Here is a 25040-nt window from a genome sequence, read left to right as displayed (position 1 = left end):
AATATCTCAAATAATATATTGTTAGTATAGAAATAATAGATGTTATCTTTAAAAATGGTGTTTCTCTTTTAACTGAAAATAATATTTTTCTGGTATTTTTAAAGTCATTGTGGTCATATCATTACTAATGTATCCCTACTCTCAAGATAGAATCTTTTTTACTATTGCCTTATAATTATATAGTTCTGAGACCCTGAAAGGGAATTTAGATGTCTCATCTGATTGATCTTGAAGCCCAGAGTGCTTTTGTGATGTAGCCAAGAGGCTGGAGCTAGCTAACACCTGTAACTGGTTTCCTAGTTTGCATTTTAAAACTCCATCCAGCACTTGGTGCCTCTTTGGAAAAGGTCCTCAAAATAGGAAGGGCTGCAAATGTTCATGCTTTAAAATATCTGCACCTAAACCATGTAAAACAGGACCTCAGGGCTATAGGGCCATTTGAAGATTTTTAAAAATCATCACTTTGAGGAATGAGGGTTGAAGATGTACCTGTTTTGAAATCAGGATTTCTCAACTTTGGCATTATTGACATTTTGGGCTGGATAATTCTCTGCTATGGGGGGCTGTGCTGTAGAATGCTTAGCAGCCTCACTAGCCTCTACCTTTGTAGTGGGTGAGTTGTGTCACCCCCCAAAAGATGTTCAAGTCCTGACCCTTGGTATATGTGAAAGTGACCTTATTTGAGAGTAGGGTCTTTGCAGATGTAATCAAGGTAAAATGAGGTCATGTTACATGAGGTCATGTTACATGAGGTCATGTTACATTACGATAGACCCTTAACCCAATGACTGTGTCTTTATGAAAGAAGTGAGAGGGAGATTTGGATCTAGAGACACAGACACACAGAGGGAAGATGGATGTGTAAAGATGGAGCCAGAGATCGGAGTGATGCATCTACAAACCAGGGAATGCCAAGGATTGCTGGCAACCACCAGAAGCTAGGAAGAGGCAGGAACAAATCTTACGTAGCACCTTTAGAGGGAGCAAAGCCCTGCACCTTGATTTCAGGCTTCTAGCCTCTAGAACTCTGAGAGAATAAACTTTTGTTGTTTTAAGTCACCGTATTTGCAGTAATTTGGTATGGCAACACCACAAAACTAATATAACCTACCAGGTACAAGTAGTAACCTCCAAGTTGTGATAACCTGAATGTCTCCAGACATTGTTAAATATCCCCTGGGCAGGGTGCAGGGAAGAAATCACCTCTAGTTGAGAACCATTAAACAAAATCTAAGTCCTATCAAAGAATAACCTAGTGGGTGAAACATTTAAAAAACCCACAGTCTCTAGAAAGAGCAGAAACCCTAGTTTTATTTGGCATAAGTTTCACTGTTAAAATATCTTAATGACCCAGGTGGCGCTAGTTTGAAACATTAGTTTCCACACTGCCCTTCAAAATATATTTTATTGCAAAAATCATATTTTAAAGAAAAGGTCAATTTATTTGCATTTCTATGTGACCAAGTTTTAAAAATAGTTTTACAAGGCTGTGTAAAAGTACACATTGCTTTTGTCATTAGGCTTTTTAATTGTTCTTTTTTTTAAACTAATCTAAAAATGACCTTCTTGTCCAATAGTTACCATGTATATAAAAAAATATGAGTTCCCTATCTAGACTGTTACCTGTCCCTGACTTAGAAAGTCTGACTTATAAATGTTCCCATCAGGAATTTATTTTCTTGCCAAAACTTCTTTCCTCTTCTTTTCTTGACAAACTCTCTCTGGAGTATAGTGTCTAGGAATCAAGGTAGCCATATTCCCCTTCTCTTCTTTTACTCCTGCCGCTAGAACAGGGGATAGGGATCCTATATTCCTAGAGCCCAGCGGTAGAACTCTAAATGTATTGTTTACAAGCAGTATTGGTAATTAGATATTTTAATGCTATAGTTCAGCTATATCATGGCTTAATTTTTACAATTTGGTGTGGGATCTCATGGTTATGTATATTGATAGTGCTGCTTCCACGGGGAAATATATTCTGAGTTTGAAACCTCTGTTTTATAAATAGTATATGTTATCCATTCCTAGGTTGTGTTTCTGTAATTGGGTTGCACATTTATATTGCTATTTATCAGAACGCTAAAGCTAAGACTTATTAAAATAATTTTAATTATACATGTTGATAGCAATCAATACATTATGTGGATGAGAGAGAGAAAGACAGGGAATGGTATTTATCCTAATAGCTGTTTCTTATACCTTTCTTCAAATGATGTCCAGACCCTTCCAAGATTTTAAAATATAAGAGATTTGCGGGGCGGATGTTAGAGAAAATGCTTATTCTTAAATAGAGGTATAGTTGAACTGATTTTCTGACTTAAAAGCAAATCTTAAAACCCAGTGCATTTTTTTAGTGTTTATCTTTTTTTTTCTTCCCAATTTACTTCAATTAAATAGGGCCCCATTTAAACTAGTGAAAATGTTACCTTAATATTAAATAGAAATTATAGCATGTTTATTTCATTTAAAATGTTAATAGCATACATTATAAACCCTTCTAGGAATGTCTATTTTAAAATGTAATATGTTAAAGATATCTAAGTGGAGATCATTTTGCGATTTCCCAGGAAACAATATAGGTGAAAATTAGAATGTTACACAGTTCTTTGATGCAACACCCTCATGCCCCATCGCCCAAGTAGAGGGAGAAAAATCTTTTAATCTCTGTCACAACTACTAAAAGCTACTCTTTTATGTTGGCATTTTGGCCACTACCTGTAAAAGAATGCCGAGTGGAAAATTTCCAGCAATGATTAATAGAGTGAGTATGATAACTTAAGGAACACGTGTTATGATCTTGGCACCATCACTCAATATCCAGCTTTTCTGATCCTCCCTTCTCTATGAAATGAAACCCCAAGTAACAAGTCAGTGGCAGAACTTGGACCAGGATACAAATCCCTGACTCTCCATTCTGTACTTCTTTTTGTGACTCAGCCTAATCCTTTCAGGGAAGTATTCAAACCACATCTGCCTGAATCTCCTGCCAGTTTCCTTTAAACACTAACATCAGCTGCATCAGCCTCCTGCCAGCTGTCCTCCTACTGAAAGCAATAAGGTTTACATTCTCACTTTATTGATTAAAAAATATCTTGGCTAAACAATGAACTTCTCACTTTAATATTCTAACACCTTCTGCAGACTGCCCTGCTCTTGTACTCAAGACTCTTAAAGGAACTTTTCCCAAGACAAAAATCACAACAGTTATACATGCCCTTTTGCACTTGGGGCTTCTTCAGTGGAGTATGGAGCCTTATCATGAATGCTTTAAAGGCAATAGCAAGTTAGGATACAGGTGGTGGCTGGATTATAGATGTCTGTTTGTATTTTTAATACACAAGTTGGCAATTGGAAGTGGTCACAACAGTTAGTATATTCTGGAACTATCCAAATTTTCCTACTCTTGAAGCTTGGTTTTTCCTTTTCCTCCTATTCCTTCAACTTTCATAAGCTTATATTTTGCCCAAGCCAAGCCTAGAACCCCCTTTTCTCTCCTTGTTCTAATGTAGGTCCTAGGGGGACCCATCCATCCACATCCTGTTGATGCAAAATGGGAAGATAACCCCAGCCTCAGAGCTCATGTCCTTGGCATTATCTCCAGCTCTGTTCTACGTCCAGAGTCCTTCAAAGATGTAGATCACACTTCATACTCTGTAGCTCACATACCAACTTGTATACACCACATAGGCTAGTTACAGTCAAGATTATAAATGGGTGCTACTCTGAAATTTTAATGACTCTCAATCACAAATTGTGGGCCTAAACCAACATTATTATGATCCATGTAGCCCTCCAGGAACCAAGTTTACTCAGCTTCATATTCCTTATTGGCATCAAGCATGTATGCTGTATATATTCACTTATTTAAGTGAAATGAGAATCAGAATGACAGCATTTTTTTCAGCTTATGTCATCCTTACTGTTGCCGATACTGTGATTAAGAATAATGATAATGATAATAAATGTCAGACCATCTCAAAAGGGTTATGAGCTTGTTTCAGGGATAAAAAGTGTGGTGAAGATCTTCATGATGGCATTCTGCCCTGCAATAGGCTAGGCCAAGAAAAAAGGTCTCCCGAGCAAAGGAAGCAAAGATATCAAAGCTTATGTTTGCAAGCTTCACAGGACAGATGATAGAGTAGAACAGGTCTTTCTTTCCCATCTGCCGTTCCCAGATGCTGCTCCCTCCTGGCTTCCTGTCCAGAAGGGAACATCTGCCTTGCATCTGCCTTGCATCTGCCTTGATCTTCCTGAGGTATTTTCTCTTTAATGCAAACTGTAAGTGAGCTATGCCCAATAATAGAAAAAAAGAATTTTCATATTGATAGGTGACTTTTTGGCAATGTGTGTGTGTGCTTGAGAGAGAGTGACAGAGAGAGAGAATAGGAATGAATGAATATTAGGTGTGGGTGGAGGAGAAGTTTTGTATTCCCGACAGCCTAGTGAGAAACTCAGGGCATATTTTCCTAAATAATCACTGTCAGAGGGTGGTATGATTTAGGTATGTTATTTGTTAAAGGATTATTTTATGGGAAAGTGCATCCCACCTTCCAAGACTGTATTAGAAGTGATCAAAGCTCTGGAACATGGCTTAATTGGAGAGCTAGGTTCTGTGAGGTAGATTTTTTTATTAGGCAATATTGAAAAGCTGTGTGTAAGCTGAAGCAACAAAAATGATCACTTCCTTTGATAACATGTTTCATACGTATAAGAAAAGTAAAGAACTAGAAATCTAATCTTGCACTAGGAATAACTTTCTGAGCAGAGTGTTAAAAATGTGGTGTAAAAAAGGCCCAGGTATGGGCCTCCCTGGTGGCGCAAGTGGTTGAGAGTCCGCCTGCCGATGCAGGGGATACGGGTTCGTGCCCCGGTCTGGGAGGATCCCATGTGCCGCGGAGCGGCTGGGCCCGTGAGCCATGGCCGCTGAGCCTGCGCGTCCGGAGCCTGCGCGTCCGGAGCCTGTGCTCCGCGACGGGGGAGGCCACAGCAGTGAGAGGCCCGCATACTGCAAAAAAAAAAAAAAAAAAGGCCCAGGTTTAATTTAAAGTGAATGAAGGGTCTTAAGAATGCAGCCAAGTTTACAATGATGAGCCTTTCTCCTCTGACTTGTTTGGTAAAGTTGGGGTAGTTTTCGTGGGAGGTAAGGTCTGTGTCTTAAAGTCAAAGAAACAGTATCTAGTGTTAAAAAAAAAAAAAGAATCTTTGAGGAAGATTTTGAGGTGGAAATGGAAACCTTGTTTCTTCGATGAAGGTTTTTGAAAGAAGAGATAAGTGACAGAGAAAAACGGAAAGTTGGTTTGGTAGAGGACACACTGGACTGTCACCGTAGCTGGAAAACAGAGCAGCACAGACTCTCCCTGTCCATCCATTTATGTCCTCTGTCCTGTAGCGCCCGGTGCACTCTCTCTTAGTCCTTTTTTATGCCCTTTATTTTGGTCTCTCTGTCCCTTTTTGTGCTCTCATCTTCTCTCTGCCTTTTCTCTTATTCCTTTTTTATGCCCTTTATTTTGGTCTCTCTGTCCATTTTTGTGCTCTCATTTTCTCTCTGCCTTTCTATGTCCTTTTTTTCCCCTGGCACTCTTATCTAATTTCCCCGTATCTTCATTTATGTTTTATAAAGAAACTACGAATTTTAGGATAAGGAAGGTTTTTTTTTTTTTTAAAGCCATTTGATGTAATCAATAGGGATTCTTCAGTAAGAAAAGAACATAGAAAAATTGGAAGTTTTGTTAGATTTAATAGCTCAGTGTGTTTCTGAATGTCTGTGGAGCATGTAAGACCTAGTGAATCAGAGCTTCCTGAAAACATTATTTTTCATTAATAGTATACAATATACCATTTTAGCTGTTGTGAACTAGCTTTTAGACAGTCACTTAACCTTGATAATAATATGTAATCACATGTTCTTATTCTTACAGCTGCACCTTTCACAAGCCTACCTGTCCGGGAAGAAATGATGGCAAAATACTCTAACCTTTCCTTGGAGAGTCATAACATATCACTGACTGGTAAGTGTATTGTGTTTCAAATAATATAATGCCAGATAATTTTTCTTTTTTAATTAAGTTACTGTATGAATTATGAAGTACTAAAGCCTGGTGCCAGTCTGGCGGGAGAGACACACCAGTACCTTATACAGTCATAACACAGTATGATGGGGTCCTGTGCGACCAGGCCGGCATGCCCTGTGTGAGGGAGGAGGCAGCCTTTCCAGGCATGGGGGTTAAATGCTCTCTAGAAGGAGGGAGCCTGGGACGAGAGGAGGGCTCATTTTGATGTGCAGATGCTCTTCAGTTTTCATCACACCTTGCTGGTACATCTGTTCAAACCACTGTTCACTGAGAGGAGAATTCATGTATCTGCTGGAAGGCCTTTAGGCAAAACAATTAAAGATGTCATCTATGACTGCTATGGAAAATCAAGCGAAGAATCCTGACATAAAACTCAAGTCTGCTTTCTCTTTTCACAGTTTTGGATTCCAGTATTTTAAAAGTAATCTCAGAGTTCTTTAAATGAGCAAGAGTAGTTATCTGTTTTAGCAACAATATTAAAAGTATAATTAGAATTTTAATCCTATTTATTAAGTCACTAATAAGTTTCATCCAATTATATGTCCAGGCTTTAACTGTCCTCTAGTTTAAGAACGGTTTCTCTATTTCTGTTTAATATGAATTAAAGGTGTGCCCCTCCCCCCAATCTGATACCAATGGAATATTTGCAGTGAGTTTTCTGGTAGGAGAACATTTTTATGACTTTGTGCAACCCCTGTTTGTTCCCAGATGTCCCCATCCTAGTATTTGGAGCTTATTCCTACTTGTAAAAAGTAATTACAACACTCCTGTGTTGCTACTTCTTCTTTTACTTTTTGCACGTTCTAGTCGTTGGTTTCCTTTTTTAGGATGGAATGTTTCTTTAAGAGAGATTTATGTGAAAACGTAAGTTTGCAAATCCTTGGATTGGCCTGGTAATGCTGGCAGCAGCACACACCTCACTTATCCTGTGTAGCTGGAGCCCCGGGAAAAAAAGGGTCAGGTGCCCAAAGGGAGAGCAAAAATTGGACTTTTTAGTTGATGTCAGGTTGGTTATTTACTTAACCCATTTGGAGGGTTTCACTCCTAACCACTCTTTTATTCTGGTACCAGTATTCCTACAGTATTCATGAGAGCAGGTGTTCACAATTGTCCGTCACTCACCTTCAGCTCTGGCCTGATCAAACTTTAGTCAGGCTTTTCTCTTCCTCCCAGACCCCTGAACTTGGCATGCCCCAAGTCTGAGCAAGCAGTAAATGCATGACCACAGCCCAATCGCGCTGTCTGCTTCTACCCACCAGTTGCCTCATTTCTTCTCAAAAGTTCCTGCTAGCCTGCTTACCCCTCCCTATAAAAGTCTTTTTCTATTTGACTGTGAGATACTTGTAGATCCAAAGCTTGGAGCATTTTTCCCTATTGCAATAGACTTTTGGAATAAAGTCTCTCCTTATTTAAGTCTAGGTTTGTTTTTATTTGACAAAAGAAAAGATTTGACATTAATTTCGAAACACAGGATCTCTGAACTGTGACCCTTGTTGTTCTGTTTGCCTTCCCATCAAGAAGTTTGTTCTTAGGAACTGCCTTTATTGAAATATAGAATTTAAATCTGAAGATGTACTTATGCTTATTAGGAACCATAGGCTTTCTACTTACTGTTACCATCAAGGATTTTTAATCTACTTCATAAATAGAATGTTTTCATATTTTGTCATATCATTGTTTATTTGAAGTGTGCTTAACATTTCTGTGTTGTTACTTATTTTCTCTTTCCCTCTGGCCATTTTAGAAGTTGATCTCTCTGTTGGGAGAAAATTTTTTTGTACAGAGATGCAAATGTAGTACATTAGTTGCAGATTTTGGACCAGCATGACAACTTTTGGCCCAGTTCATAGCACATTTACTCAAAGATGCTTGAGACTGGGAAACAGGTCCTGTGCCTTGGAGAGTGAAAAACATGACCTTTGATTCATGAAAGCCTAATTGTTTACTTGTTTTGTTTTTAAAATACTGCTAATCATTTACTTAACAGACATATGGTATTGACTATGTACCATGTATGTATTTCTACATATAACTTAGTTTAAACCTCATATGAACCCTAAGCAATGGGTACTATTACTATTTGCAGTTTGCATATGAGGAAAAAGAGGCACAAAGAGATCAAGTGAACAGACCATGGTCACAGGTGGTAAGTTGGGAGTTTGATTTTGAACCCAGACTGTCTGGCACCAGGCGCCACTAATACAATTATACCTATTTTAAGGAAACTTAGATTCGCTATGAGACTATGGAAAGAAGTTTCAAAAACAATGAAAACAAAGGTATTTTGATTGCCCTTTGCTAAATAGGTTTGTCTTGGAAATTGCATTTGCTGAGATAATGGATATCTTTGTAAAAGTATAATTGACTTCACTAAGCATGAAGTGTTTTTTTTTTTCCAGTTGTCTGATGTCACTGTCTTTCAAAAATTGATCTTTTAATAATGGACTATTTTAACATGACTGTGTTAGGTTTCCCAATGTCAATATTCAGAAGTCATTGTATTATAGCAATTAGAGTATTTCTTTATTGTTTTATTTTTTTCTTTCTCTGTGCATATTATAGTGTTTGGTGCCTCCATTAGTGTGTTATAGTTTAACCCAAGAGGTTAAAACCAAAGCATCAGCTGGCAGTTTTCTTGACTACCCTGGTAATGTTGGCATAGGCTCTCCCCACTGGCACACTTCATTTATCATTTTGAGATGTGAGCAGCTGGCCTGGTAAGGACCTCATGAGACAGGGAGGTAGACAAAGCAGGCATTGGAGCTACAGATACATATATTAAGGCATGGAGTAAAATTTGGGAAGATTAGTCAAGGTCAGGAATGGCAGCCATGTTGCTTAGACCAGCTAGACAAGAAGTTGTGTTAGGACCATTCAGATTCCTGGTTCAGGTGCCTGGTCAATCAGATTGAAAAAATAAAAGAAGTGAGGGTCCCTTACATTTGGCTGCTCAGACACCTTGTTGCAGGGAAGATCCCAGAATGACTCCAATGAGGTGCACATGTTTAGGATGTTTCTCAGAAGCAGACCACCAGTTATCAAATCTTATGTAGACTGTAGATGTACAGGGGAAAAAAATGTGAATCCTAATATACACAGAGAGTGAAAGAGAAGGTAGAAGAGGGATTGCCCATAGTAACACAATTGGTAGTGGCGGTTAGCAACTTTTGTTTTACACTAGGGTTTCTCATTAGCATAAATATTGACATTTTGGGTTGGATAACTCTTTGTTGCTGGAGTTGAGGGGAGCATGTTCAGGGCATTGTAGGATGTCCAGCAGCATCCTTGGCCTCTACCCTCTAGATCTGAGTTTGTTTAAATTTTTTTCTATTGTAAACCATGAGCAATGAACACTTCTACATACCTCTTTCTGGGCATGGTTGTGTGTGTTCCTCTAGGATAATTGCCACAAGTAGAATTGCTGAGTTAGAAACTATGCATATTTTAATTTTAATACATACTTGCAAACTGCCCTCCAAAGTAGCCTGACAATTTACCCCTTCCCCCTATCTGCATATTTGAGTATAATTTTCTCTAGATCCTGACTAACCTTGGTAGTATTTAACTCTTCACTTTTCTGAGTGTGAAAAACTGTACTATTATTGTTTTAATTTGCATCCTGGAGTTAGGCATACTTATATCTGTGTTTGTTTATCTGTTAATACCCTTTATTCATTTTCCTATTGGGCTTATAAATTCTTCAATTTATGTAAGTGAGACAGCTATACATTTTGAGTACTAATCTGTACTTTTTATAAAAGTTGCAAATGTTCTTTCTTGTCTTTAAAATTTTACATGGTGTTTTTTATTGTGTAGAACTTTCACTTACATATTTCTCCTAATATTTTCATAGGAGTTCTTAATAGGAGTTTTTAACCTTCAGTTTTTAAACCATTTAAAATATGGTTTTACGCATTGTGTGCGATAGAGCACTAACTTTATTACTATTTTACATAGATAGCTAATGTCCCAACATCCTTTACTGAACAGTTCTTTTTCCTACTGCTGTGAAATAGCACACTAATCATATTCCAAATTCCCATATGCTATTCTGTCTCTCTACTGTTTCAATGTTTTTCAAACTTTTTATAGTGCTACACAAAGTAAGGAACAACTTACCTTGTAAACTGATGCACTACCATGCATGCACCCACACGTCAAGCAACACCCACACCTAATAGATGTGTTACACTTTGATAATTTCTCTTTTCTTACAACCCATTAAAAAACAAATCTGGTGGTAACTACTAAATTTATTTCCTGATCCACTAATAGTTTCCAACTTGCTTCTGAAAAATTCTGCTTATTTATTCCATTAATTTTCTAGGTGTTTTCTAGCAGCACTAACAAATTAATATTAATTTTTGAAACATTATACTTTATACTTTTCTTCTTTTTTTAAAGGTAACTTTTCCTATTTCCTGGACTTTTACCCTTTCATGTGGGTTTTTTTGTTTGTAATCAAGTTCCATAAAAAATACTTTTTGGATTTTGACTGATTTTTCACTGAATCTATAGATTAATTTGGGGGAGAATTAGTATTTTTATGATACTCTATTGTCACCTGTGATGATCTAGATCTCATTTGACTTAGGGTATCTATTATAGTTAAAATTTTCCATATATATATAATTTTTAATCATTGTATATAATTAAGATGTACAACATGACTATATGGATATATATATATTACTACAGTCAAGCAAACTAATTAACATATCTTCTCACAGTTATCATTTTTTGTATGTGAAGAAAGCACTTGAAATCTACTGTCTTAGCATATTTCCAGTGTTCAATACAGTATTAACATAACGTACAGCAGGTGTTAATCATATTTATCATATTGTACATTACATCCCTAGTACTTATTTATCTTGTAACTGGAAGTTTGTACCTTTTGGCCACCATCCAGTTTCCCTTCCCCTCACCCCTGCCTCTGGTAACCACAGATCTGATCTCTTTTTCTATGAGTTTGTTTTTGAAGTATAATTGAGTCCACAACACTATGTTAGTTCCTGGAGCACATTATAGTGATTAGATATTGCTATATATTTCAAAATGATCACCAGTATAAGTATAGTTAAATTTATACCATCTGTCACCAGACAAATATGTTACATTATTATTGGCTATATTCCCAACGCTGTACATTTCATATTTGTGACTTATTCATTTTGTAACTAGAAGTTTACACCTCCTAATCTCCCTCACCTATTTCTCTCAACCCTATACTCACCTCCCCTCTGGCAGCCACCTGTTTGTTCTCTGTATCTGTGACTCTGTTTCTGTTTGCTTATGTTTGTTCATTTGTTTTTTAGATTCCACATATAAGTGAAATCATACAGTAATTATCTTTCTCTGTCTGACTTATTTCAGTTTGCATAATACCCTCTAGGTCATTCATGTTCTTGTAAATGGCAAGATTTCATTCTTTTTTTATGGCTGAGTAATATTCCATTGTGTGTGTGTGTGTGTGTGTGTGTATGTGTGTGTGTGTGTATGTGTGTATGTATGTGTATACACCACATCTTCTTTATCCATTCATCTATTAATGGGCACTTACGTTACTTCCATATCTTGGCAATTGTAAATAATGCTGCAGTGGACACAGGGGTGCATATATGTTTTTGAATTAGTGTTTTTGTTTTCTTTGGATAGATACCCAGGAGTGGAATTGCTGGATCGTATGGTAATTCTATATACACTTTTTTGAGAAACTTCCATAGTGTTTTCTGTAAGGGGTGCACCAATTCACATTCCCACCAATAGTGCACAAGGGTTCCCTTTTCTCCACATCCTCACCAGTACTTGCTATTTATTGTCTTTGTGGCAATAGCCATTGTGACAGGTGTGAGGTGCTATCTCATTGTGCTTTTGATTTGCATTTCCCTGATGTTGAGCATCTTTTCACATGCTTTTTGGCCATCTGTATGTCTCTTTGGAAGAATGTTCAGGTCCTCTGCCCATTTTTTAATCAGGTTGTTTGTGTTTTTTCTTTTCTTTTTTTAGAAGATGTTGGGGGTAGGAGTTTATTAATTAATTTATTTTTGCTGTGTTGGGTCTTTGTTTCTGTGCGAGGGCTTTCTCTAGTTGTGGCAAGCAGGGGCCACTCTTCATCGCGGTGCGTGGGCCTCTCACTATCGCGGCCTCTCTTGTTGCCGAGCACAGGCTCCAGACGCACAGGCTCCGTAGTTACGGCTCACGGGCCTAGTTGCTCCGCGGCGTGTGGGATCCTCACCGACCAGGGCTCGAACCCGTGTCCCCTGCATTAGCAGGCAGATTCTCAACCACTGCACCACCAGGGAAGCCCCTGTTTGTGTTTTTGATGTTAAGAAAGGTCCATATACTTTTTTTTTTTTAACATCTTTATTGGAGTATAACTGCTTTACGATGCTGTGTTAGTTTCTGCTTTATAACAAAGTGAATCAGTTATACATATACATATATCCCCATATCTCTTCCCCCTTGCATCTCCCTCCCTCCCACCCTCCCTATCCCACCCCTCTAGGGGGTCACAAAGTACCAAGCTGATCTCCCTGTGCTATTGGGCTGCTTCCCACTAGCTATCTATTTTACATTTGGTAGTGTATATATGTCCATGCCACTCTCTTTGTCCCAGCTTACCCTTAAAGTTTTAAGAGAGTATTTAGACAGAGGTAAATTACTGTATGATTTAAAGAACATTCTTTTTAAAAGTATAGTTCAGAAACCGAGCAAATGGGTATGGTCTTGGAAATGCAGATGTCATGGATGTTTTTTAACACTCTAAAACAGCAGAAATGCATTGCAGTTGTGGAGTTTTGGGGAAGTTGAAACATTGTCCATTGAGTTAAATGGACACATTAGTTTTCTGGCTAACCAAAAAATATTTTAGTATTAGGGATAAAACTTTCTACGTATTTTTGATGCTTGTGATTTCCTGACAGGAAGGAAATCAGGCTGCAGAAGCACCAGCAAAGTATAAAAAACAGTGAGATAACAATTAGGGCTTGGAGGATGGCTTGGCAAGAAGAAAGGTTACATTGCAGTTTTAATAGAAGCATTTAGTTGAAAGTATGAATGTTTAAAATATGTTGATCAAGGAAAAAATATTTTTTCTTTTTCATTTATTTTGTATCTCTATGAAGTGATGGATGGTCCCTAAACTTACTGTGGTAATCATTTCATAAGGTATGTAAATCACAACATTATTCTGTACACCTTAAACTTATATAGTGCTGTATGTCAATTATATCTCAATTAAACTGGAAGAGAAAAAAAATTTAAATTAAAAAAACGTTGATCACATCATCTATCATCACATTGCTAAATTATAAATTTGTTTCATCTTCTTTTAATGTTTTCTTTCATTTAAAATCTTGGTTCAGTAGTTTGAAAGTGATGAAGAAGTTAGTTTCACCGTCATGAGCGTTTCATATCTTTGAGAGTTGGTTGTGAGAATCTGGACTCAGTCACACCTAAATTTGAGATTCTCTGCTGTTATTATCTTGATGCATGATTTTGGGCAAGATAGTCGACCTCTCTTTGCCTCAATTTTCTCATCTATGAAATAGTGATGAGAATAATGGTACTTACCCCGTAGAACTGCTGTGAAGATTAAATGATATAATCAATGTATAACTTTTAGCAACATACATGATAACTTTTGTTATACTACCCAAATGAGATAAATTGTGAGAGGGAGGAAGTGTGTAATTATTCAGCAATTACTATATTACTAATACTTTTCTTATGATAGTTCATTTAATCCTTTCTACTATCTTACGAAATATGTATTGTCCCATTTTATAAATGGGGAAACTGAGATGTCCAATATAAATATACTTTGTTTTGCCCTGTAAGTAACCTCAGGCACAGAGCCCCTGACATTGGGCTGCTTTCTTGTGAAATGAGGGAATAATTCATATTCTAACTTAGGAGGCTCCAGTGAACCACATCACCAAGAAAAGCACGGTGCCCTGGAATCACCTTCTGGAATGTAAATATCTCTATACTGTTTCCTGCTAGGGGTGATAATGCAGCTACATCTCCCTGCCAGTTCTCCCCAGGAAAGTTTGTCATCAGCCTCATGAGGTGCCAAAGAAATAATGCCAGAGTCAAACAGCCTTTTCTGGGTGCTCTGACCGCTGGAGCCTCTTACAGCTCCGTGCCCTGGAACAAGGTCTGGGCCTCCTCGTTCTGAGCAGGGGAACCCTGCACGAGTTAGACTTGGGTTGAGCAGCATCCAGCAGGAATCAGCTCAGCTCAGACCTAGGGAGGAGACTCACAGACGTCTACAAAGATTTTATTCCTGAAGCAGAGTTTTGCCAGATGTGAAAGAGTCTTTTGTAGAGTTGAGTGATGGTCCATCTACCACGTGTCCTAGGCATTTTGACCTCCTGAGGCCTCTTCTTTCTTTATAAGCTAAGCTTTCCTTTCATACACGAGGCAGGGAGATAAACCAACCAGTTCAGTCTTCAAAGAAGCCATGCAGTACCAAAAAAAGGCTGTTAACTACTATGAGCAGAGACTGCAAAAATGCAGACCCCTCCATATGCATGGAATCGTGCAGTGTTTGTCCTTCTCTGGCTGCCTTATTTCATTGGGCCTGGTGTCCTTGGGGTTCATCCATGTTGTGGCATATTGCCAAATGAATTTCCTCCTTTTTAAAGGATGAGGGATGTTCCATTGTTTGTATATACCACATTGTTTTTGTCCATTCATCCATTGACGTTTGGGTTGTTTCCACATCTTGGCTATTGTGACATGATGTATCTAAAACAGTCAAATTCACAGAAACAAAGAATAGAGTGGTGGTTGCCAGGGGTTGGGGAGGGGTGGGAAATGGGGAGGTATTAGTCAAATGTCTAAGTTTCAGTTAAGCAAGGTGAATAAGTTCTAGAGATCTACTGTACAACATTGTGCCTACAGATAAGAGGGTAGGTCTCGTGTTACTACCACGAATTAAAAACAAAAAAAAGTATACTTTTTATTGGCAAATGAAAGGTATCTAATCAGAGTAGAATAATAATCTGAGTTTTACTTTAGAAGGACAACTTTGGTGTGTTAAAAAAAAACATGTAGAGGAGGAGAAACTGTAGCCAAGAGAAGTTAGGAAGTCATTTTTCTCATCCTGATGAAAGGTAATGAAGGTGTAGGGGAGGAAAAAGTTTTCCTTGACCCTCTTAGGGTCCCTATCTGGGTCTGAAAATTAAACTGACAAACATAGTTTAACAGGATTAAAGCATACGAATTAATTTAAGTTTTATGTGACACAGCATCCTTCATAAGGAGAGGAGGACCCAAAGAAACAGTTAAATCTGAGTATTTTTATGCTAGGCTTGATGAAGAGTGGAGAGTCGTGGGAGAATATGATAGATCAGAGAGTATGAGATAAGTGTAATAAACTGGGGGAAATTTAGCAAATCCTATTTGTTAGAATTCTTCTATGTGTCCCTTTTGTCTGTGGAGATAAGGATGCTCCTTTCCCCCAGGTATAGGGAAGGCACCTCTCCCATGAAGGTTTTATGACCTGTTTCAGGGGAGAAGCGCAGGGGGAATGTCAGAGTGACCTTTCTGCTTCTGCTATTTTCACAAACTCCTTCAGCTTAAGACATTTAGTATACCAAGGTGCCATATCAAAGCCCTACAGTAAGAAGAGTTGGAGACAACTGAGCAAATCTGATTGACATTTCAGAGGTAAGAATCGACTGAATTCTACTGGATGTGATTTAATCTTAGGGGTCAGGAGAAGAGAAGGCTAATGCATCTCCCTCGGATATTTTGAGTTTGAAGAACCTTTGGGATATCTAGGTTTAGATGCTCAGTAGGCAACTGGAGCTATGAGCCTGGGGATCAAGAAGGAAGTCTTGAATGGAGCCAAGAGTTTTACGAATAAAGGATATTAGAAATAATAGTTGAATCCAACATGGGAGTGTCAAACAGAAAAGTAAAGAGACCAGAGAGCAAAGTCCCAAGGGAGACCAACATTTAGGGATAGTTGGAAGAATTGGTGTGTGGCTAGCAGAATGTTAGGATCATGAAATAGAAGCAAAATAAAGGGAATTTCTAGGAGTAGGTAGTCTCTGGCAACATCAGATATTTCAGAGACATCAAACAAAACATGAGCTCTGAAAAGAGGTCATCACGTTAAATAGGCCATCTTAAACCCAAGAGGAAGCACTTTCTGTAATGTGGTAAGATACTAGAATACGCTGTATTGAAATGAGAACATGGGTGAGGACAGAGACTGTGTGTAGAAAACTCTTAAGAAATTGGCTAATGAAGTAAATTTCTTTGACAGACAGGACTAAGTTTTAAGGCTATCATAGAGCTAAAGATGAAGTGAGGAAAATTTATAGAAAACAGAAGCTCAGAACCAAATACAGCAGATCTTGAAACATTTTCTCCTATTACTAGTACCTAGTATAATTTCTGCATGTACATATGCTGAAATGTATAAATCCCTTCAGTTTTACTGACTCAATTTTTTTTCCCTGTATAATTGTATTTTGTTAAGGTCTTCCCATAGCTAGGGTTTTTGTTTTGTTTTGTTTTCCTTTTTGGGCATAAAATTCAATTCAGCAATTTTAGAATTACACGAGCAGTTATTTCAAGCATGTGCTCACAAAGCACTTCACACTAGTTGTACTTCACTGTTGGCAAAACTTTGCACATAGTCATTGCTTAAGGAAGCATTTTTGTGAAGTTTTAAATGTAATTAAAAGTGATGTTATGCTATTTTAAGTTCTATTTTTTTTTCTTTCTACATTTTGGCTCTGCATTCTACTTTTAATGATACTATACTATTGAGCGTGAGATGGGGAAATCTGTTTATAAAATGCAGTGCCCTCTCCCAAACACAGCCCTTTCCTTCCCATTAAAAGTAACCATCACTGTTCTGATTTTTGTATAGTCACTTCCTTGCTTTTTAAAATTGTTTTATTACATAGGTGTACATTCCTGGGGCTCAGTGGTTAAGAATCCGCCTGCCAATGCAGGGGACACAGGTTCGAGCCCTGGTCTGGGAAGATCCCACATGCTGCAGAGCAACTAAGCCCGTGTGCCACAACTACTGAGCCTGTGCTCTAGAGCCCGCAAGCCAGAACTACTGAGCCCACGTGCCACAACTACTGAAGCCTGAGTGCCTAGAGCCCATGCTCTGCCCCCTTCCACTTTACTTTTTTTTTTTTTTGGACAAGATTACTTCTTAGGTAGTGGGGTGTTCCTCCTCAGGAGACACACAATTCTGTTTTTGAGATGATTGCAGCAGTTGATGCAAAATGACTGGATTCATGATTCACCGGGGTTTCCTGCATCATTGTACTATATTTCTATGATGTCTTCATTTATTTGCTGCAATTCTATAAAGAGAAAGTTATCTTCCTTTATTATTTGGTTACCAGTGGTACATTTAGTATAGGAAGAGCAGTGTGCTTACTTGATATTTTTTTCTTTATTTACCACTGTTCAAAATTTTAAAAAGCTGGCTCTAAGTTGGATATATTTATCAATATCTATATCTACATATTTATATATAGATATATCACCTAATGGCTTTGTACTGATATTTCAAATGCAGTGAAAATTCAGAACTGCAAGATGTTTATTTAAATTCTTCTGTCTCACGACTGTATCTTTATCCCATCCCTACAAATTCTTAAGGAGTAAGAAGACTGGGAATGATAGAATTAGTATATCACACAAACCCACATTACACACTTTCTTGTAGTAACTACCAATAACATGATTACTGAAAGGAGTTGAAACAGTCACTCCTATCTCTCCTTACTAGTTTCTGTTTGTTTCTACAGTTGTGCTGTTTCTATACTGTCAGAGCACATGGCACTTCTTTAAACAGTACTCTTCCCCCTATATCCTTGTCAGCTAGTGAGTTTAAGGAGATTAAGATCACAGCGTTAGGCTTTTGTGATTCCATTACTATTGTAACAAAACTTTTCTTCAGCTGTGCCTATGAAAGAAAATAATAAAGGGAACTAAATATATGTTACAGAGGAATAATTCTTCAAAGGAATGTTACATTAGGAAACTGCTGATATAGCCCTATTGTTGATTATTTAAACTTCTTTATATCTTGGATTTCCCCTAAATGTAACTTTTACAACATCTTTTTGTTTGTTTGTTTTCTTTTGTGGTTAACAGAACATTCCAATATGCCAGTCGAAAAAAATATCACTTTAGAAAGACCTTCTAATATAGAACTCACATGCCAGTTCATGACATCTGGAGATTTGAATTCAGTAAATGTGACTTGGAGAAAAGGTGATGAACTACTTGAGAATAATTATCTCATCAATGCAACAGGAAGCATCCTGTATACCCGATACATGTGAGTAAACAAAATTTTAACCCGTATGGCTAGATGAAATTAAATTCTAAATATTTTCCTGACTGAGCATTCTTTCCTTTGCTGTCACTTGAATGTTATGCTAATATTCTAATTTGCACATTTACACAATTTTTTCATCTTTAAATTTTGATTAATGGCTGAGTCTTTCATTTTCATTAAGGAGAGTTTTTTGAGAACTAAGCCTGTATTAATAACTTAAATTATCTTTAGGTTCACCATCGTTAATAGTGAACAAATGGGAAGTTATTCTTGTTTCTTTGAGGAGAAAAAGGAACAAAGGGGCACATTTAATTTCAAAGGTCAGTACTAATAATTTGTAGAGTAATAACTTTAGCATTATATTCTTAGAATTCTAAATCCTCAAATTTGTTGGGAAGAAAATATCTAGTTTTTGTGCTGAAATAAATCTTTACCATTATGTAAAGGTCTTGGATCTTATGCCATCATCTAAAATCCTGTTGTGTTCACAAAATAATTGTTGTGGTAAAAAATAAACAAATAAATCCTCAAATTTTAAAATTATTATTACAATACTAAAAATACAGCTGAAAAAAAAGGCATCATGTGCTTTCTATTGAATCATAAGTGGTGACCTTGAAAATGGAGCTTCACAGTGCTCCCTCCCCCAGTTTAAAACACAGGTTTTAGTTTGAAAGACCAGGCTGCCAGGTTATTTGTACCTCTCTTGTAGCAGTCTCTTGAATTTACTTATTTATTTAGCCCTCCAAACTCAGACCTTTTATAATACTCCTCTAGGTGTCTGAGTTATTGCACTCCTAGACTGTGAGGATATGCTTTGGTGTTCCATATCCGTGGCTCCAGGACTTGGGATTTTAGGAACCCATAAAATTTAAAAATAATTTGGAGATGCACAGAGGTTGCCTGCTTTTGATTTCATCAAGTAAGGACAAACCCCAGAATGTAATCCACAGTTCTCCCCCACAGGAAAAAATAAACTCAAAGTATTTTACTCTTACCATCATTAAACCAAAACTTTAAAGGTCTCAGTCTCATAATAGAGACTAGTTGTTCAAGTTGGGTAATTATCTTCATGAAAAACCCATATTCTCTGATAGGTAAGTGAATGTCACTGTCCCTGCTGGTATTTGGGAAATGCAGTCTGTTGCCATATTAACTATCTTGGGCTTTGCTTCACATTAATTTACCAGCACACATGAGAAATTGTTCTTTTTCCTAAAATTTGTGAAATCCAGCTAGCTGCTATGACAAAATACGAATTCTATCCCCAAAGTCCCATCAATAGCAGAATGGCCTGACTCATCGCTGCCATGATTTCAGATGGTCCCCTCCTTCATCCCTCCCTGTAGTCCCTCTGCACTCAGACTCATTTCCTTTCTGTGGTTTTATAAATATTCCTACTGGGTAAATATAATAAATCCTTGTATTTATGCACTTTGGTCTCTGCAAAGGCAGAAACTATTATCATCTTTTGATTATTTTGGTCATGTACATTCTCTTTTAACCTTCTTTCCTCCATTTGCCAAATTTAACCTAGTGAAGGATAGATATATCATATACATTTCCTTCCCTTATTCCTTTTCTTACCTTCCCTTTTCTTTTTCTTTCCTCAGTCTTTTTCTCTTGCCCCCGCCTTGCCATCCTAATGAACTAACAGATACTAAACACATGGACACACATACACACACACAAACACACAATCCTAGTACGCATTTTATGTGTCTCCTTTAAATGTGTAAAGAAGGCCTACAGGTCTTGAGGAAATACTCATCAAATCTTGAGGCTCAAAGTGCTTCCAGGAGATTCAACTTTAAAAATTGCTTTTTCCCCTCTTCTAAATAGCACTGTTTTCTAGAAATATGTACTAGTTCAAAGTTTAAATATCGAATATATTACATTTTTTCTTATTAGCACTGTTATGATAAATTACACAAATTATTACTTGGAAGTCATCATTCTAGTCTCTAATGTGAAGATTAACAGAAGCATTTTAGTTTTCAGTGTACTAATAAATTTAATGCCAAGTAGTCTGAAAGAAGGCCTCTTGATCTGTATCTATTTTGAGTAACTAGGTTGATGCTGGCTGGTGTCAAAAGCACCTACACAAGGTCTAGGTTTGAAATCAAGTGCTTGAGGAATGCAAAGAGCCACTGAATATTTACATTTTTGCTTTTTATAGTTTTCTTAAAGCAGTTTAGTTCAGTTTATTTGTTTTAAATGCCCACTTAACAATGTAACTTTTAAGTATGTACTATATCTTAAATATTTTTATATAATTAATAAGTTGGGCCCTTCCAGATTTTCTTTGGTAAAATAATAATTCTCTTTAATTTATCTAAGTTGAATATTGCTTGGAGGAATCATTTCATTTGAGTACAATTTAAAGGCATCTGCAGAACAATTTATATTACAGTTATTATTATTATTATTATTATTTTTTTTTTTTTCTTTTTGCGGTATGCGGGCCTCTCACTGTTGTGGCCTCTCCCGTTGCGGAGCACAGGCTCCGGATGCGCAGGCCCAGCGGCCATGGCTCACGGGCCCAGCCGCTCCGCGGCATATGGGATCCTCCCAGACCGGGGCACGAACCCGTATCCCCTGCATCGGCAGGCGGACTCTTAACCACTGCGCCACCAGGGAGGCCCTACAGTTATTATTTAATTAGATCTTATAAGGCTTCTAGAATGGTATATATATATTTTTTACAAATATCCTATTTTACTCTTTCTCCACATGGATTGCTTATGGCTTTTCCTAAGAAGAGGAGTATCTTTTCAACTGAGCATGGATGAAAAGCCTGTTTTATCCTCCCTTTAAAATTGAGCCCCCCCCAAAAAATTCTGCTATTGATCACATGAGTCAACTAAAGTGCATGAGCCTGAGTCCTCAGAACAATTTATCAGCAAAGTCCCTCCTTCTGCCTTTATGGGAACTGGTTGATTTATTACTACAAGATTATAAAAGGGCCTTAACATCACTGTGTGGAAAACCCTGCTGACTTTGTGTGTTTGTCTGGCTGTTGATGACAGTATAGGGGAGAAAGCAAAAGTCACACTGGAAGCTTGCAACTGCTAATGTCACTGACTGCCTTTCACCAAGAAAGATGGGTGATGGTCTGCAATGTTTTTTAGTAGTAGGTCAAATATTCTGAGGTAGATGCTGAAAATTTCTATAATAACCATCAATGTTAAAATCTCTTAGTAAAAAGATGCAGAAACTTAGTTGGTAAGGCATAAGGAATAGGACGTAGAACTTCTTGGAAGACATGGTGAGATTCTGATAGTACCAAGTGCTATGAAACCTGCCTTGACCCAGCCATCTGTCCTCACTGGGAAGCATCCAAGGAGTCAAATGGAAGAGCATAGTAATAGAATCAGTTTGAACTTAAGCTTCAAACGCCAGTGCTGAAACCTAGTTAGCTGTCTTTGACTATATGGAAGAATCTTTTTCCTAATTTGATAACACCTAAACATCCTTGAGCCAAAAATGACACAGGCTAATGTTTTCTAGTCCATAAATATGCAAATATAAATCTCTAAGATTTACAATAGGGTTTTCACTTTCACTGAGTAGTTCCTAGACCTCATCTTCCTAGACACGAGTCTGAATCAGCAATTACACCATCTTTAAACTTGAATTCTTTCAACCCCAAGATTTTGTGTGTCCTACTTTATCCAGAGTTCCAAAAGGTCAAAAGGACACATTAGAATTCTCTGTCACTGTCCTCCTATTCATAAATATTTCTAAACATAAGCAGAAGCCCAGAACCAACGGTTACCTCTGGAGAAGTTTGAACAAATTAATGTTCCACTGTTATCAGCCATATAAAGCATAATAGAGCAGTGTTTAATGTCATCTTGGCCATTAGTTTATGGCATAGTCAAGGAAACAGAAGAGATGAAAAGAAAATAGAATGTGGGTTTTGTTTCTCTGTGGCATCCCTCAGTCACTGTCAGTTATCTGCTGTCTGTACCCAAATCTTAACATTTAACTGGGATGGTTTAATAGCATACCCATGTGTTCCTCACCCAAACCTCAAAATACCCAAGATTTTCTTGAAAAGCACCCTTCAGCTACCAGTTATGCTTCCCAAGCCTGTGCCTCTTAGAGGCTTACTGCAGACCATTGTATCTTCTGGCATGTTTCCCCCCTCAAATGTTACCTTTCTTCTACTTTTGATTCTTAGCTTGTGGGTGGATTTCAATATTTTGATCATATTTCAACACATATTTCCCTGCTGAAGCATGATTTCCAGAAAGAAGCATGCTGAAATTGAGAAACAGGATAGATATCTGGGCGATCCATAAGCTGGGAAAGCAGAAACTTGCCCTTAACTAGTGCTCAACAAAACCAGTTTTGCGGTCTGCCTTCAAAGCAGTGTTTGTTTTAAGGTGAGCCTAGCCTGGCTCTAGAAGTACTGCACCAGAGCCACACTATCAAAAAGCAGTGCCAAATATGTACATGTTGTATCTCTCCATGTGGAACTCAAGAAGGGTGGCTCTGCTCCACTGGAGGTTTGGAAGGAAACTTGTGGCTTCAGAAAAGAATCCCTATTTTAGCCAAGCTCAAATCTCTACTTAATCTGCAGGCCTTTAGTTGAGGCCTCTCCTAAAGTAGGGTTGATCTTTCCAAGTGGGACTTTATCCCTCAAGTGCTTCTGTGTTCTCATACTTCATTTAGTAATAAAAGCACACCAGATGCTGGGAATATTGGAATGAAGTATGATTAGAAAGTGCTATTAAGCCAATAGTGTTTTGTCAGCAGACCCAAGAACAACTCCATTCTCACCTGGTCCAATCATTCCTCTTCACAACAAATCTCAAATGTGGAAATATACACAAAACAGAGACACCAAAGAAAAGTAACATCTTATTATTGGCCAGCCTTGGCCACAAACCTCGCTGTAATCCTTAGATGGCTTCCTTTTTTCTCAGTTAGGTCTTACTAACCTTAAACCAAAGCAGAGTCATCTATTCTTTCACAGTCCAAGCTCAATTTGGTACTTACTACTCTAGATAGGAGGATATACCCATCTGAACCAGAAGACACATGCTGAGCATGAGGCTGAGTTATTTATATCTCCAAATCCCCAGCCCTAGAAAACAAGACCCAATCTGTGCCCTGGAATATGACCAATCCAGGACTAACTTCCTCTCTAGGACTGGAAAACTGGAGGGTTGAATGAGAGGAGGGAATTTAATACCAAGATCACCAAGGACTTCTGTCCAGACCACTGCCCAGACTTCTGCTGCCTTTGCCTCCAGTGTCTAGTGAGAGAACTAGCTCTACCATAAGAGAAATGAAACAAAATATGTTCTGTGGCTCAGCCTAATTTAGGCCTTTAACATTTTGACATTTAAACTTATTGTCTTGTTTTTCAGGAACTTAAAATATAGTTGTTATGTTAATATCTCAGTACGTATGGTCAACCTTTTCTCTTTGATCCTAGAGTTGCTTCCACTTTTCTTATATTGGTTCCTCCATTAGAGTGCTGTCTGGGTCTACAAATGGCCCTGAAGGGGTAGCTGCAGACTGAGGAAATTGAACCAAACTAATTTTTATTATAAAATCATGTGTATATTATTTAAAAATTTAGCTCATGGTGTGTCAAATTATTACTTGCTTTATTCTTGCCTTTTCTTATTAAATCCAGTATGTGGTGAGTGGGCTGTTTCCTTTTTATTCTTAGGTTTTATAATAATATGTAAAGTACTATTCCATTTGTTCTTTCTGCTCCATATACTACATAGGTCTGGAAACAATAATTTCTTTTTAATTTTTAACCAATTTCATTTCTTTTTATGGTAAGGAGCCGTAATTAGGTCCCCTGATTGAAATTGTTCTAATTTATACTTAAATTGTAATCCTTATACAAACTTTTTTTTTTTTGCTCACAACTCACACATACATACTGTATTTTATTTTTACAAGAGATAAATAAACTGACACCAAGCATTGTAAATGGATGACCACAACAAAAGCAACAATGATTTCAAATATCACACACGAAACACACTAATACTATGTCATAATATTGACATTCAGTCCAGTAATCCTCCACTGTAACAGCTCCTTTACTTTGCAGTGAAAATTGATTTGTATTTTTTTACCTCTGAGTCCTTGTGGGATTTTTTTTTAATTCAAACAGAAAGTAACAAAAATTATAATCATCCTCATCAGTTCACTCAGTTCCATGTAATTTTTTTTTCATCTTGATCTTTTGTTAGCACTTTTATGAATTCATCAGTTTTCCATTAGAGTTCTGAAAATGCTTATTCATTAAGTTCAGCAGTATAGTCAGTTACCAGAAACCTGTACTTGTCAGTCTTTTCCATGAATTCCTTGAATATGAAACCCTTTTATAGGAACATTTTTGAAAAGCATCAGAGTACACCCAGAACTGTCTGTAAATGACAAAAGACTTAAAAATGACCATGGTTAAAGATTTGATGAAAGTTCATAATAATGCAATTGACAAGGAAATTTAGTTATTTGAGATATACATTTTAAAGTAATAACTAGAATTATGACTTATAACATTATACCAGAACATATAAGATTTTTAGAAATTTCATGTAATGTCTGAAACATTTATATTAACATATTTCCATACAAATAACCCAAAGAAAGTTTAGTTGTTT

At 37.3% G+C, this 25040-nt stretch overlaps 1 protein-coding gene across 1 annotated transcript in view; it reads left to right on the top strand.

Annotated features, from left to right (window-relative positions):
* EMB (embigin) overlaps window positions 1–25040 on the top strand; it is a 42145-nt gene that overhangs the window by 5292 nt on the left and 11813 nt on the right. The window contains exons 2-4 of the mRNA XM_060094326.1: window positions 5919–6008; window positions 18213–18399; window positions 18631–18719. Coding sequence (XP_059950309.1) covers window positions 5919–6008; window positions 18213–18399; window positions 18631–18719 — 366 coding nt within the window. The remainder of the gene's footprint in view (window positions 1–5918; window positions 6009–18212; window positions 18400–18630; window positions 18720–25040) is intronic.

This window comes from Mesoplodon densirostris, chromosome 3 (genome assembly GCF_025265405.1).
Source record: "Mesoplodon densirostris isolate mMesDen1 chromosome 3, mMesDen1 primary haplotype, whole genome shotgun sequence".
NCBI classification, from domain to species: domain Eukaryota; kingdom Metazoa; phylum Chordata; class Mammalia; order Artiodactyla; family Ziphiidae; genus Mesoplodon; species Mesoplodon densirostris.
This window is presented reverse-complemented; position numbering and strand designations above follow the sequence as displayed.